The following is a 17,254-nucleotide window of genomic DNA, read 5'->3' on the forward strand; positions in this document are numbered from 1 at the left end:
ACACTACAGCTCTATTCAGTCACATACTGTCTGCTTAGAGGTGACATGTGCATGACATGCAAGCATGTCCAACCAGGGATTAATGGACATGCTCCACCTCAAAATCTTCAGATCCACCTGAACCAATAGTGCAAGTGACTTACACCGTAGCAGGGATGTACATTGGACATGTTGGAGGGTGGATTTATCACCGGAGACTCCCTATGCTGTGGAATACAATCACGGTCCATGTGAGTCACAGCACCTTGCTGGCTCTGTTCAAGAGGTATCCTGACCTGTGGATGGGAAATCATAGGTTTACCCGGGATCGCCACTGTGTCACTGCTGGAGACAGGCACGCCAAACTAATGGGCACAGTACTGTTTCCATATAAGGGGTGGCGACGCAACCAGACTCTGGACTAGGCTTAGAACTGCCTTGGGGCAGATAGCCTAGTATGAACCTATGAACCTATCTGACCATGTTGCATTATGTTCAGATGTGAACTACTTACAACGGCCTCAACCAACTGCAGTAGTGTATTCCACAACATGGGTGTACATTGGCAAACACTACCGATGTGCCCAAGGCCATTTCTAATGGTTATTGGATAGTGTGTTTGTCCATCAACACATCATAAGTGCAGTTTGGCATGACATATGTCTTGTTTTGTATACTGTGCCTCTGTCTACCTGTGACACAACATTGATACCCAGGGTATACCTACCATCTCCCATCCACTCGTTAGGATCCCTGTTGAGTAGAATAAATGAGTGACTCTATGGATAACCTGTACTGGTAGTTTACTCATGCGTGGTGGTGGCTTCTGTGTTATGGATAATGCAGTACAGCTTGTCCTATGTATGTCAGTGCTGGGGTTCAGGTCCCTCATGTGCATATCTCCCTGCCATTCACATTGTACAAGGTACGGCATGTGCATTGCTGACAGCTTGGACATGGCTTTCTACATCAGGCACAGCTTGTGTCTGGGTGGCCAGCATGGCAGTGTGTGTAACTGCATTCTGTTTAATCAGGCGACACATTACATGTGTTCCAGCTCTTTGATACTCCTGGTGAGGTACTGTTGTGGACTTTACAGTTGCTGAATCTATCTGCTGAGGTACACCACACAGGCGCTGTTGTGGTCATTTGTAATGCTGCTGAAAGATAACTGCAAAACCACAATGACCTCCCCTTAGCTAGATGTCATAACCCTCATGATTAGGTTGGTATATGGATTGTTGCTGTTAACCCTACAGCCACATTTTTGTCCAATGCAGGATATCTATCACCTTGTGTCACCCATTCTGGCATTACATGTTAGGAATGTCATGGGTCGACACCTATGTGGGAATTGGTGGTCACTTACTGGATTATCCACAGAGGCTGACTATACTGTTTTCACCATTTAACATGCTGACATGGCTATGGCACCAGCTGTCTGTTTCTATGTGGCCCTTTTATGGGATGCTTGTGTCAGCTGGTGTATCAGATATGTCAGGCGGCTTGTTGTCCTCTACAAACATGTTCCAGCACAGTCCTTACTTGTTGGCCTGTACCTATGGGGCATATATACCAGATGGTGAAGGTCCCAGGACCAAGCTTTGTGGGATGCCTGTTATATGTGGTTTGTAGTCTGACATGGCTGCTGCATGTCTGACCATGTCAGTTCTGTCGTTGGTCTGGTTTGCAACCCTCCCATGACATTGGGGTGTATATATCAGCTGGTGAGCAAATCTATACGGAACACATAGGGTATTGTACAGAAGGCTTTGCAAGGTCCGGCTACACTGTGTGGACCACATTGCCCTCATCACTGACTTCAAGTACTGTTTCAACTGAGTCACACATGTTTAGGGGTGGGGTCTGCACTTTGTAAACCCACACTGGGTAGGGTCGGGTGTCAATAGATCCACAATATCATTATGTCTGTGGTACATGCTGGTCCTTTCCATAGCTGTGCAGACCAAACCTCTCATGATTCTGTGGTGGTTGTTTTTCCTATCCATTCAGGAGACACCTTTGTTGAGAACACCCACTGTTGTTGTACACTGCTCTTTGGGTACGTACTCTGTGGTAAGGGTGACATAATGTCAGGGAGGCGGCAGTCTGCTGGGGAAGGTATTTGGCATTATGGGGGGGGGTTTGCACTGCACATGTCAGGATGTATGTTGGCCATACCTGTGTGTGTCTGGTATGTTGTTTGTAATATCGGTGTGATCCGGAGCATATCCAGGAATCAACAACATGCTTACTACCATCATTTGCAACAGCCTTGGGGTTATCTGTAGTGTCCTGTACAATCTGTATCATAATGGGTTCATACTAGGCTACCCCTAGGGCATCTGTAAGCCTGCATGTCCATTTTGTTTGATGGATTCTGGGGAATTGTTTACACCTGTGTCAGTGCTAGTATGATACCAGGGTATAGTGACAAACAGCTCAGAAGCTGACTTCACACTTCTTCGACTGAGATGGTATCCATTAAGCCCACTGGGCCAGTGGAAACCACAACACACAATGGTGACTCCTGCACAGACACTTTCTGCGGACATCTCCGAGTAAGCATGGACCATGCAATCACAAATGAGAATGACACCTTCACCACCAAGGAAAAGTGGCCTGTCTGGTGGACCCCAGCCATAAACAAACTGTATAACAGATGAAGGATACTAATGCAAGACAGAGCTACATCTCCAGAATGTAAGGCAGCTGTGATCAGCAGTAGTAGAAAGCTACATTCTCACATAAAGACACCCAAGTTCAACTTGGGGACATAAATCACCACAGACGATGAAGGTAACCACACTGCTTTCTTCAGTTATGTCTGACGCCTGGGTGGGAACCCTCATATATGCTCAGATTTGGTACACAACAACTTATATCCCAGGGACCTGACAGATATTACTGACACCCTGGCAGACCAGTTCAGTGCAATGTACGCCCTCCCTCACCCCCAAGACATGATAGTTATCACAGCTGTATGTAACCTCACTGTCATCCTGGATGTCCATGTGAGAGCCGCAGTCAGCAGAGACGAGTACACAGCATCAATGGGACCTGATGGTATCCCCAGTTGCATGCTATGTGAACTACAGATGGAGATAAACCTGTATATGCAGATCCTATTTAACCTTAGCCTTGCTACAGGATCTGTACCTGAACACTGGCGTACGGCAACAGTGGTCCCACTCCACAAAGGAGATGCCTCCACAGACCCTGGCAGCTACCACCACACAAGCTTAAACAGCCTTGTCTGCAAAGCTTTGTGAAGGGTCATTATGGAGCTTCCACACAGAGACATTGGTGTCCTACAGACCCTTGATCACACCCAATTCAGCTTTGTACAGTGCAGATCCTGCGTTTTGCACCAAGTTGACTACTTTGAAACTGTCAGTAGAGCCGCTGATGAGGGCTACACAGTCCACACAACCTACCTGCGCTTGGCTAAGGCCTTTGACACAATACCCCACTCAGGCATCATAGACAAGCTCAACAGCTGAAATATAACACCATATGTCACAGCATAGGTTGCAAAATGGCTCAGAAACAGAACCCATAATGTCAACATTGCAGGTGCCTTGTCAGGTTCAAAGCCAGTCACAAGTGGTGTCCCACAAGGTTGTGTCCTGGGACCTCTCTTATTTGGTATTTACTTTTCAGATGTGAAAGCAAACATAGGAGGGTTGTGGCCGACAAAGTTTACAGATGACTGCAACCTGGGCACCATAGTGAATACATCAGCCAGCACACACATCCTACAGACTGCCGTCACACTGACAGATAGCTGGTGCTGGACTCATGGCCTAAAACTGACTGCGACTGATGTGTAGCCATCCCCTTTGGGAGGAACACAGTACCCACAGATCTGTACATAGACAGCAACCCAATGAGTACAGGAAACAAATCAGACAGCTGGGGACACATGTAGATAGTGACATCTCATTTGACACCCATGTTGCCAAAGTTGTTTGACATACTTTCTATCTTGGCCACCTTATCATGGAGGGTATTCCATCCAGACCATAGGAGGTCATTGTACCACTATACTTCTCCCTTATCAGGCCAATGCTTGAATACAACGCCCATTTGGTATGTACCTCAACCAGCACTTGCAGCAGCTGGAGAGACCCCACAAGTACCTTACCATGACGATCAGGGATCTACAACACATGTCATATACTTCCAGAATAACTAAAACAAGCTTTTTCAGTGTCATACCACATACGACAGGTGACCTATGCCTGACATACAAGACCATGTCCGATCAGGATTTGGTAGACATGCTCCACTGCAAGCAATCCACATCCACCAGAAACATGGGAGCTAAAGATTTGAACCTCAGCACATACATGTATAGGACATGCTGAAGGGACAGAGTCATAACTCAGAGGCATCTCAAACTCTAGCAGAGTATCCCAGTTCATGTTAGACAGAGTACCTCACTGACTCTCTTCAAGAGACATCTGGACAGCTGCATGTGGACAGGGGCACAGACTGGACAGAGGCATAGTCACATTATTCAATTATGTAAGGTGGTCATAATGTGTCACTACTAAGTCAGAGGCACAATATTTCGTATCTATGCAGTACACATATTACCACTATGAGGGGTGGCAATAGCAATATTCATCAAGGACACCCCTCATGGTTGGTGGCAACACACGATGCATTGTACACCATCCGGTGCAATTAACCATAGGCAAGACTGCTCTGAAGTTTGTAGCATGTTACAGGCCATCCTCTGAAACTCAGGTACCTCACAGAGCTTTCATGAAAACAGTGGCGGGATACATGTACCTGCAAACACCATCACACTGGGTGATCCCAACTATCCAAATATAGACTGGGATCAGTACTACAGCCACAACACTCTAGCCACAGGTTCCTAGAGTTCATACACTCACATGCCATGGAAGAACTAGTCACCATCCCCACAAGAGGAGACAACATAGTAGATCTCATCATCACAAACATGGGCTCACAATGTTCAACACCAGAGGTATACCCATCATTGGTGAGATCAGATCATGACCTACTCTCAGTGGAAGTCCACATCCCACCTCCACCCCAGATAGAAAAGACCACAGTGCAGAACCTCTCAGAAGCCGACTACACACTTCTAATGACTGTTGTGGTCTCTTTCAAAGCCCCCAAGCCAGCAGACACCATTACCCAAGCCACTGTATCACTTACAACTGCCTTCTACCAGCACCTTCAAGACTGCATGGATGAGGCAATCCCAAACAAAACACAGACTCGTTGTACCAGAGGCAAGCGTCCAGTGTGGTGGACCTCAGCCATAAACAAGCACTACAACACAAGGAAGGAGGTACTACAAGATAGAGCGATATCCGTGGAAGGGTAGACACCCTGCTCAATATAGGTGAAACACTGAGTTCCCCATGAAATCATCCAAGGCGAATTTTGGGAGTAAACCCACTAAGGGCCCACCGGACAACCATGAGGCCTTTTATAGATCGTTACACACCTGGGAGGAAACTCCCAGATATGCTCAGAATAGGCTCAGAATGTTGTAAATATCACTGAACCTATAGACATTGCCAACATACTGGCTGACAGGTTCAGTGCAGATTGCTCCACCCACCCCTCCACCACAACTGGAGAGATATGTATGAAAGAGGATTGTAGCCCCCCAAACATCTCAAATGCTCAGGTGGGAACTGCTCTATCCAAGGGAAAGGACGCAGCATCCATGGGACCAGATGGTGTCCCTGGTTTTGTGCTCCATGAACTCACTCAAGAATTCAACCCGCAGTCAGGGCAGCTGTATGATCTTAGCCTCAACTCAGGATATGTTCCCAAGGAGTGGCATATGTCAATGGTGGACCCACTTCACATGGGGTGCCTCCACCGACCACGGAAACTACCATCCCATCAGCTTGACAAGCAGGGTCTGCTAAGCTATGGAGAAGATCATAATGGAAGTCATAGATGAGGACATAGGGGACTTGCAGACATTAGATCCAACCCAGTTAGGCTTTGTTGAGGGCAGATCATGCCTTTTAAACTTGGTTGACTGTTTCATAACAGACACCAAGGCCATTGACAAGGGCAAGGCACTCCACACAGCCTACCTTGACCTGGCAAAGGCTTTCAACACAATACCCCACTTGGGTATCATTGAAAACATCACCAGCTAAAATGTGAACCCATACATCACAGGATGGGTTGCAAACCGCTACGTGACAGAACAGACAGGTTCAGACTTGCTGGTGCCATGTCACACTCCACAACTGTCACAAGTGGTGTCCCACAGGGCTCAGTCCTGGGCCCACTATTGCTCAGCATCTACTTTTCAGAAGTACAAGCAAACACAGCAGGATTATGGCTGACAAAGTTTGAAGATGACTGCAGACTGGGAACCATAGTTGGACACCCATCTGACACAGACATCCTTCAGAAGGGTGTCATAGTCACGGATAACTGGTGCCAGAGCCATGGCCTTACATTACACACTAAACAATGCATAGCCATACCCTTTGGGAAGAACAAGGTTACCACTAGTTCCCATGTAGGTGGCAATCCTCTAAGCACACAGGAGGTTATCAGGGACCTGGGCACCCAGGTTGAGAGTAACCTTTGTTTGACACTCACGCTGCCAGGGTAGTTAGGTAGAACTTCTACATTGCCCACCTCATCATGCAGGGATTCACATCTAGATCCAGGGAGGTCATTGTTCCCTGTACTCTTCACTCATTGGACCATTGATTGAGTGCAATGCCCCATTCAGCATGTATATGACCCGACACCTATGGCAATTGGATGGGCCCACAGATTCCTCGACAGGAGGAGAAAGGGTCTCAAACATATTTCTTATGCTGCCCGACTGGAGGAATTCCAGCTTGATTCCGTGACTTACCGCCTGCTCAGAGGTGACCTGTGCCTGACATCCAAGGCCATGTCCAAACCTGAGTTAATGTACACGCTTCACCTCAAGACCTCTACATCCATCAGAACTACAGTGGCAGGAGATTTAAACCTCAACACAGATATTAATAGGATGTGCTGGAGGGACAGATTCTTCAACCAGAGAGTCCCTATGCTGTGGAACAACATCCTGGTACATGTGAGGCTGAGTACCTCACTGGCTTTGTTCAAGTGAGATCTTAATCAATGGATGGGAGATTGCAGGTATGCCCCAGGGATAACCTCAGTATCACTGCTTGTCAGAGGCACAGCAATATAATGGGCAAATTATCCGTCAGAGTGAAGGTGCGGCAGACTCCACGGAACTCTGGTCTAGGCTTATAAATGCCCTAGGGCAGATAGCCTAGTATGAACCTGTGAACCTGTGAACATAGGCCTGGGGCAGTTGCTGCTATTAGGACAGTGGTCTGCAGCAAGCTATATAGTAGTAGTCAGTTTTAGCCATTGGTGTTTGACCATGGCTAATGCATGTTGCTTCTTGTTGTGGTAACAACAGGGGTGTGTGGTTATCCATGCCATTTATTGGTAGTCACCCTCATTTTGTATCTTGTTCCATGTTTTTGCACATGTACATCACTGTATGAGGTGTGACCCTGGTAGTGTCAGGGTGCTGATGTGCGCTTTGACCCTGTTTTCTATTACAGCACTGATATGTGCATTCCCTATACTGTGTGCATTTACACTGCACACATCTTGCTGTTTATACCTTTGGCATTGGGTAGCATTACATCTAGGTTCCTATCCCTTGTGATAGCTATGAGGTGGGTTTGTGTTTTTGTGGTTTATGATTGGTGAGGGTGGATGTTAGTCATGGTCCTCAGGTGTGCATATGATACATGGTATTACATTACTTAACACATGGCATTCATGCCTCGGATGGTGCTGCAGGGCTGCCTCTGTCGGATGCACATACTACACTCCCTGTACATTTGGAAGCAGGTTGTGTCATGTTAGGCATCCCTGTTACTGTATGAGTGAGTCAGAGTGGGTATCAGTCCCAGTGTTCCTACTGACCAAGCATATGTGCTATGCGTTGCCTCTTTGCCAAGGCCAGGGCATACTGGGCACGCCTCCTTCTGCCTACTGGGACAAGGTCAGGTTGTTCCTCCTCCAAGTCACCCCTGCCTGTGGTGGCCTTGGCAATGGTGGGGATGTTTGGCCCAGCCCTGTGCTGGTCCTGCTGCAGCTGTTTCCGAGGATCATATTATGTAGCATAGCACATATCATGATCATTTGGGTACATGTAGTTGGTGTGTACTGCAAAGCTCCACCAGACGTGTCCAGACACCGGAACCGTGACTTGAGCAGCCCAAACACACGCTCTATGATATTACGTGTTTGTGCGTGTGCCTCATTAGGGCGTTCCTGTTCGGGTGTGTGTGCATTTCTGATGGGTGTCATCAGCCACGGCTCAAGTGCATAACCAGCATCCTCCACTAGGTGTCCGCGTGGGAAGTCCCCATTGGCAAATGATTGGTACAACTGCGTCAGATGCCAGATGTGGGAATCGTGGTAGCTACCAGGGCAGCCAGCACACACATTCATTATTATGCCCTGGGCATCACACACGACCTGGCAGTTGATGGAGGGGTATCCCTTGCGGTTAATGTAGACTCTACCCCGCTCACCGGCTGGTGCCTTGATGCGTATGTGCGTGCAGTCTATTGCACCCAGCACCTCAGGGTATCCCGCTATTTGCTGGAAGAGACGTATATTGCTGGCCACAACCTCACGGTCACTAGGGACATATATATGATCACTGACATGTGGTGACATGGCATCCAGGAACTGGTGCAGTACCCTGGAGGCTGATGCCTGTGATATCCCCATCATATCGCCAGTTGGTCTCTGAAAGGTACCTGTTGCTAGTATTCTTAGGCCAGCACATACCTTGGTTTCCACTGGGATGGGTTCCCTCTGTTGGTTCTGTGTGTGAGGCGTGGCCTGCACAGCTCAACAATCTGCTGCAGGAGCTCTCTGTCCACTCTATAGCTTCTACTATCTCCAGCTCATGTAACCCATGGTAGGTGACCCTAGGCCTGTATACTCTTCTCCTTCTCCTCACTCTGGGTTGTCTGTCAGCATCTGCATTATCACCACCCTCGGCAATTCGCCTATGTCTGATTATAACAGCTATGGCAGCCCCTAGCATTTCTGCTCTGAGTTCAGCTTTTTTCAGGTTTCAACTCTGATAGCTTAGTTTCTGGCAGTATCTCTTGTGAGAAACAGCCTGCACTGCTCTTTGTTGTGTTTTAAGTGCTGGGTTGGGCTTCTAGTCTGCCTGTGTAATTGCCTGCTTCTAATTGTTTCCACCAATTAACTTTAGTAGTATCTTCTGGCAGTTTCCGTTAATTATGGTTGTTTCCTATTTCCTCTCTGTTTCCTGAGGGGGAGCAATGTGCACACCGGCTTAAACACGCTCACAGTAACTTAAACGCGTGTACACATCCCTACACGGTGTTAGCTAGGCTGATTCATGCTAAAACGCCAAGACACCGCCTTTACACACGCACAAGAAACCGTTGTAAACAGTTTGCAACACGCCCCACATGTTGAACCTGCCTTACACGCCACAAGATGCACGTATTTCAAGAAACTTAGAGTGTAGGGATAGCGTATGCCCTCAATTTCTTGACATTCCCAGTGTTCTGTTGGGACACACCTCCTCCCTGATGTCTGTCTGTCATCTCTTACCTTACATTGCCCTCCAATCTGGTACATTTCTTTCTATCCTTCCCCCCCATGATGTCACCTACCTCTTACTCTGTTCCTCCCCTTCTCTAACTCTTACACGACTCAGAAAGTGCTCATTACTTATGTGGCAGTGTGATTCAGTATTGTAAGCCTCATTTACATAGGATTGCCTAGTAATGCTTAGTTACATATCTTACACGGAGCTTCCCCCCCTTGACAACCACTAAACGGAGGCCATATTGTTTTTGCTCTGCAAGTCCCTCCATTGACATTTCATGTAATACATAAATCTCACAATTGTGGGCTTATAAGCTTCGGTTTTCAGTTTTAGGTAGCGCACCTGCTTGCTGGTGTGCGCTACAGTTAAACACATAAATCCGTGAAAAAAAAAAAAAAGGTATATAACTTTTTTTGCAACACTTTCATGCCAATGGCCACATATTTGGCCATTGGCATGCTTAATGTAACAAATGCACCCTTTATTTGGAGCTGACATAGTCTGCTTTTTAATTTTGCAGAAATGTACTCAGTTGTCAGCTGAGTACATTTCTGCAGCTAACACGTCCGTTACACGGACTGGTTTGGGCTTCGTGGATCGCTCACATACCTCATTTGCATATCTTGGAGCTGCAAATGAGGTATTGAGCATTTCACGCACTCCGTGTAAGAGACGTGTTAGCTGTCTCTTACACGGAGATTTGGGCTGTTGCTGAATCAGGAGGCTTACACGGAGGCTTACACTACTCTTGAACTCCGTGTAAGCCTTCCTGAATCTGGCCCACAGTCAATTAATAAAAAAAAAAGAAAATGTATTTATACTGTATACTAATCCACTAATGTTCTGTACCCTAAGATAATAAATTCATTTTAAAATAAATAAATGTATTTAAAATGTACGTAAATAAAATTAACATTACCGTATCATAGCAAAAACAATTATGATAATAATAAAATATATTATAACATATCTGTGGAAAAAACATCTAAAAACTCATTTTGCAATTATTCTAAACATGTAATCACCTAGTGAATTAATCACAGTAGTACAGAGAACCAATAATTAATATATTAATGAATTTGTTCTAATTTTGTCCCATGCATTTTAAGTATACTGCTAATTGTTGTCAAATCCTTCAAACCGGGTGGTGAGGTAGAATTCAATCTTATTTGCCATACCAATGTTTTTAATTCAGTCTTTGTTTCTTATTATCCCTCCTCAAGTCTCTGGGAACCTTTTCATGTATGGCAAATTTGAATCCACCTAAATGATTATAAGTTAATGTGTGCTTGTATAACCCATTTTTATATACATTTTACTAATATCATAAATATGCTCATATCTGCATTTTCAAAAATCTCTCTCAGTTTTCTGTACATAAAAAGCCTGACATTCTCCACAATCGAGTCATAATTTCCCATATGCATAAATCTTAAAAATGTATCTCTATTTGTAAGTTGTATAGAGTCACCTTCAAAAATATGCATACAGTATGAGCAGGAATCACACGTTCTGGTTCCCTTTGTAATAACATGTTGTGTTGGCAGAGTTTTTTGTCTCTCCAAGTTATTTTTTTATATTATATTTTCTCTTATAAGTAAATTTAGGGGTTTCACCCACTAGCTTAAAAATACTGTTGTTGGCCTTAAAGATACTCCAATTCTTACAAATAATATTTTTAATCACACAGGCTTCAGAATTAAATTCCAGTAACATAGCTCTTCCAAGCTCTTTTTCAGAAGAAAATACCATTATCAGTCCTAGTTTTGATTTCTAACTCCTTTCGTAATAATGGGATATATTTGGTCCCCCCTATTAGCTGTAACTTTGTCACTAATAACCTTTAAAAATCCACGGGTTACCCACATTTCAAAAATATGCTTATCAATTAACCTCTCTCAGTATCAAAAACAGCATTATCTGAAATCATCCTAGCCAGTCTCACTAGTTGTCCCTTGACCAGCCTCCTCTTCTGGGTCGTAGGATGACAGCTTTTAAAAATGTAAGTAAGAGAGAAAGTGAATTTTCTATAAATGCTAGATTCAAAAACATTCTTAGTTACTCATTAGCAATACATGTATCCTTATTTCCTTATCAGTCTGATATGTAAACTTAAAAAATGGTATTATTAATATATGTAATAAACACTGCCAACTTATCTTGTGTATCATTCCATAAACCGAAAATATCGTCAAAGTAACGGAAATGTAACTTTCAACTTTTGCTGAACTTAGGTGCAAAATATAGTCCTCACATTTCCGTAACATCATATTCATGTATATGGGGACACAGACCACCTCCATTGCAACAGCCGTTATTTGTTTAAAATATTCTCCTTCAAAATAAATATAATTATTATCCAACAAAATTGACATTAAGTCCAATAACAATTTAATCTTGAGAGTTTTAAGGAAAAGGCAATCCAGCAATGCTTCATGAAACATTTTAACATTAAAACACAAGAAATACACATGAAGAATTCATTTATATGCACTGTCAATCGTCTAATATCATTATCCCAAAAATTATTCTTTATTTTTCCTAAACTATCTCATGAATCCTTAAAGAGATATTTATTTGATGCAATGAGTGGCTTCACTATTTTATCTATAAAATCTGTTATTTCACTCATTTTTAGATTGCTGTGCAGCTACAGCCAGTCTAAAAATCTGTTGTGAGATGTTTTTGTGCACCTTTGGAATCCCAAAAATTGTGAGAACCACTGGTCTGCTGACATGTGTGTTACAATGGTGCAGTGGATAGCATTGTCATGTCACAGATAGAGATTCTCTGGTTCAATTCTCTACTGGGGTGCCTTCTGTGTGGAGTCTGCGTGACCTCCCTGTGTTTCTGTAGGGTTCCTTCTGGTGCTGGGGTTTTATACAACATTCCAAAGGCATACAGTCGGTGGATTGGACACTCTAAATTAGCCATAGGTGTAAATGTGCATGCAAGCATGTGGTATGGAAGAATAGCTGTGGCAGACCTAGCCACCCAATGGTGTGAGTCTTGGCTCTAGTTAATTGTTACTATTAAAGTAACACCCGGACCCCTTGTGCAAAAATGGGGAAAGGGGTTGTGGATGGATGGACTGTTCTGCTGACGTTCACAAACTTAAAAACATCTAGTGACATAGATCCCTACATTTCATTTACTAGAATAAATCAGTTCTACTATTTGCAATATTGATTTTATTAAAAGTTACTTGTACATATTTCTCTTCATCATTTAATAAATTAAACATTTCTCCTGTGTAATAAATGTTGTCCATGAGCACTAAACCCCCCTTGTTTGTCCCCTTCATTATATGATTACTGGAGTCATACTATGTGTTTGTAATAAAGACTTTTCCTGTTTGTACAAATTGTACCATAACGTCCTACTCCTCTTAGAAAATATATCAGAAATATATTTCTCACAAGCTCTTTCAAAACAATTGTATGGTGTTCTCAAAGTGAGGATTCCATATACATTTGTTCTTAATGAATGACTCAGAACCATATCTCATTACTCCATCATCTATCCTGAGGATGCAAGCTAAGTTTAACTTCCTCATAAGTAATTTAAAATCAGTAGTGATCCTTGTTACATCCCCTCTTTTAGTCAGAATGAAGCTCGAGCCTTTATCAAATAGGTTGAGAACAGTGTCAATAATAGGAATCTCACTATAAGTAAACATGTTAAAGTCACTGCAATGGAAAAAATGCAGTCATTGGTAATCTTTATTTTTTTTAGTTGTATTCTTTCTGTGCCCTCCCCCCGTCATTCCTTGGCCCCTGCCTCACTACCCCTTTTTTGTTTTCTTTTGGATATTCTAAGTGTTGTTGTTGTAAAATTCACTTTGGTCTGTATGAGTGTGATTTGCAAGTCTTTGCAATCTGAGAAAAGGGCGGGACTAAAAAAGAGCCAAAAGGATTAAACCCTGTATCATCCAAAAGTCCATTGCCATCATTAGAATCATTTCCTATTCCCACCACTTCTGTTGAAACATTACTAGGATTTAATTTAATCATCAGTGAGCAAACATGCACACAGTTTTTGTTTGACCATATCTTTCTCTCTGTAATTAGAGCTCCATTTAGTTAAAATATTATTATTACCGGGCTATACTTCAGATTCCTATTAATGACACTGTTTTCAACCTAGTTAATAAAGATTTGACCTTCATTCTGACTAAAAGAGATGATATAACAAGGGCCACTACTGTGTGAATGAGAGGGAGGATAGAAGAATGGTGGGGATGCAGGGAGTAGAGGTAGCAATGGTGGATGACTTTAAATACTTGGGATCAACAGTTCAGAATAATGGTGAGTGTGCAAGAGAGGTGAAGAAGAGTGTACAGGCAGGGTGGAGTGGGTGGAGAAGAGTGTGAGGAGTGATATGTGACAGACGGGTACCAGTAAAAGTGAAAGGGAAGGTCTACAAGAGGGTAGCGAGACCAGCTATGTTATATGGATTGGAGACGGTGGCACTGAAGAAAAGACAGGAGTTAGAGCTGGAGGTGGCAGAGATAAAGATGTTAAGATTTGCATTGGGTGTGATTAGGATTGACAGGATTAGTAATCGGTATATTAGAGGGTCAGCTCAAGTTGGATGGTTTGGAGCCAAACCCAGAGAGGTGAGATTGCATTGGTTTGGACATGTGCTGAGGAGGGATGCTGGGTATATTGGGAGAAGGATGCTAAGGATGGAGTTGCCGAGTAAGAGGACAGGAAGAAATGGAAACAGGTGATCCGCTGAGCTGACTTCTAATAGGAACAGCCGAAAGAAGAAAAAGACTAGGCTAGACTTCTGTGCATAACCAGTGAAGTACTGTTTTAAAATTCATTTCGAAATTATTTACCAGAACTGTGAAATGTGTTTGTTTGCAGTTTAGAACATTTGTATCTTTGCCACAGTTTAACACTTTAAATATATGTATTTACCCAGCAAGCTTTTAGCAACTGTTAGTCTAACAATTTAATATGCTTTATTTATTTGTTTATTTATTAATTTATTTATTTATTCATTCCTACCTTTCTTTCCATCTTTCTGTTTTTGAATGATTTTTCAATTGGCATTTCACATTATAAAAGAAAACTGTATTACAATGGTATTATTAAGCTGTGATATTTATTACTTCATAATATTAATTTTTACATTTATTTCAATAAACTCTGTCTAGTTTAGTCATTGCATTTTTTTATTATAAGGTGCTTTGATTCAACTATGTAAATAATTTTTGGTTTTATCTCAGTCATGGTAAGATGACACCCTAAAATGTTGTGTAATAAGCAACAGCAAGTACATTTTAGAATTGCAGCTTTACTAAAAGTTGGTGATGTGTCACTGTACAAAAGGAAAATTCTAATGGTTAAAAATAGTAAAATGGCATGAAATATTGAAGGAAAAATTTCTATTTTAATAGCTACCATTAATTTTTTGAAGAATATGTGAATAATGGGGTTATGTGTTAGCTGACCATGGATGGATAAGGAAGGAGAAGGTCTTAATTTTAATGCTGGTTTACAACAGAACGATTTTGAGCATTGATAAAAATAATATAATATATGCAGATTGCTAGTTGTAAAGCTGTGTCAGGTAATAGAGCAGTAAGAGAAATTACTAGTATAAAATGAGGGATAGATATCAGGGAAGTATTCTTAGTTAAAAGGCTGTATAGCAAACAGGGTAGAGATCTAAACATTTAGGTTAGTGAGTTACTATTCTAAGAGCTTTGACAAATAGTTATTTAATGAATGGTGGCAGTGCATTTAAGTTCACTGTTTGACTGCCAACCATTTTAAAATGAAATAAAAATAAAGCAAAAATATCATGTTTAAAACTTCAAAACTTTATGAAAATGTATTGAGCCCGATTCCAAAAACTGGCTGTCACTATAAGTGACCACTTTCATTTAAAGCAGGTCTTTTGGAATCTAGCCCCTGATGTAAGCCTGTTTATAGACAGGCCTTCATCTGAAGTAAGTCACGTACACTAAGAGCAACTCTTTTTTAATCTGGCCCCACATATGAAATAATAAATTCCAATAGGTTAGCAAAAACTTGCGATAACTGTTTTCATTTATAAACACTTCATCAGTATTAATATAGTTTCAGAGTTTTAAGTATTTTGTTTTTATTTATATTGGCATTACATGTGAATTTATAGTCAGTTTACCTCATAAGTTTTAAAGTTTAGCATTTAATTGGAGTTGTATGTGTTGTATTCGAATTTGCTCAGTGCAAAAAAAACTGTAACATAATTCATAATAAAATATTCTTAACAGAACAGCTGTAGTCCTGCAAACCTGTCTTTCAATGAGTTTGTGTTTTCTTTTGTTGCAGGTAATAGCATTTAATGTGGACCAGCATGCAATAGTCAAAGGATACCCAATGCAGATTGTGGATGCATTTCCTGCAGTAACAAGTGGAGACCATCCTCACAATAACCTGAATTCTGTTTATTACTCTTATGCCTACAAAAGAATATTCTTTATGAAGGGAAAACTCTTTTGGAAGGTAGTAGATGACAATGAAAGGAGGAAATATAACAGTGAATTGCCCTATAATGGCTTACAGATAGGAGGCTATGTCAAGGACCAGTGGACTGACATTTGTGATGTTCATTCCTCTATGTTGTCTATAACAACACTGTAGTAACTGAAGTATATTAAATGAAGTGCAATGATTTATAAGTATTCATATAACAACACTGTAGGAACTGAAGTATATTAAATGAAGTGCAATGATTTATAAGTATTCAGGGAATGACATGAAACATGTTGTACTTCCGATTTACAAGTGCCAGATATTGTTATACTTATTATTCTTTTGTTTGATAAAAAAGGATGCATTTTCATTTTTAAAACTGACCCGTTTGCTTGAAATTATATATCAGCTTGTGATGTTTCATTTTCTAGCATTTGAGATCATCACCTACTAGTCAGAGATAGACTAACAAGTTTGTTATTTCCGGTGTCATGATTTTTCACAGCAGTTATCTATCTGCTATGTACTAAATGCATAAGCTTCTGTGATGAATACATTAAAAGGTGTATATACGTGGTCAAACCATGATCAAACTGATCTTCTGTGATAAGTGCAAATGTCATTTGACTACATTTTAGAAAAATGTGGCTTAATAATATTTTTTACCTATTGAACAGACAGAATTTTCCATTCAGAGCATGAGGTATTAAAAATTCTGCACACTTCTCTGACATTTAGTTGAATATCCATTATTCGTTTTTAGTTTTCTGTCTTGATATTTGCTGTAGTATAAAGCATGCATGAATGCATCCATGTAAAACTCCCTTTTTCCCATTTTTGCACATGGAGTCAGGGTGTTACATCAATAGTAACTCATTTGAGCATGTTAATTTTAAAAGCTAACATGGTAAAAGTATTTGAATACTTTTTCATATAATTTTCGTAAATGAAGTTCAATGTATAAAATATTTTAATCATGTTAACCACCATTGATTTTTTTGGGGAGGTCTCCAAAAATGATGCTCACAATTTTATTTACATCATTAAAAGCATCCCATAAAAAAGCTGAAAAAATATTATCAAAAACTGCAGGTCAGCATATAACTATAGAGCATCAATGCTTTTAAATCAAATTAAGTCAGCTGCATTTATTTGTTTCATT

At 41.7% G+C, this 17,254-nt stretch overlaps 1 protein-coding gene across 2 annotated transcripts in view; it reads left to right on the top strand.

The window, feature by feature from the left end:
* Positions 1-16,674, top strand: part of LOC122795742 (matrix metalloproteinase-21-like) — a 602,767-nt gene extending 586,093 nt beyond the window's left edge. For both annotated transcript variants that reach the window (XM_044064052.1, XM_044064053.1), the window contains one exon: positions 15,949-16,674. In XM_044064052.1, the coding sequence (XP_043919987.1) occupies positions 15,949-16,260 (312 nt within the window). In that variant the 3' untranslated portion in view covers positions 16,261-16,674. The remainder of the gene's footprint in view (positions 1-15,948) is intronic.
* The last annotated feature ends 580 nt before the right edge of the window (positions 16,675-17,254 follow it).

Source organism: Protopterus annectens, chromosome 2.part2 (assembly GCF_019279795.1).
Source record: "Protopterus annectens isolate FY-2018-M chromosome 2.part2, PAN1.0, whole genome shotgun sequence".
NCBI lineage: Eukaryota > Metazoa > Chordata > Ceratodontiformes > Protopteridae > Protopterus > Protopterus annectens.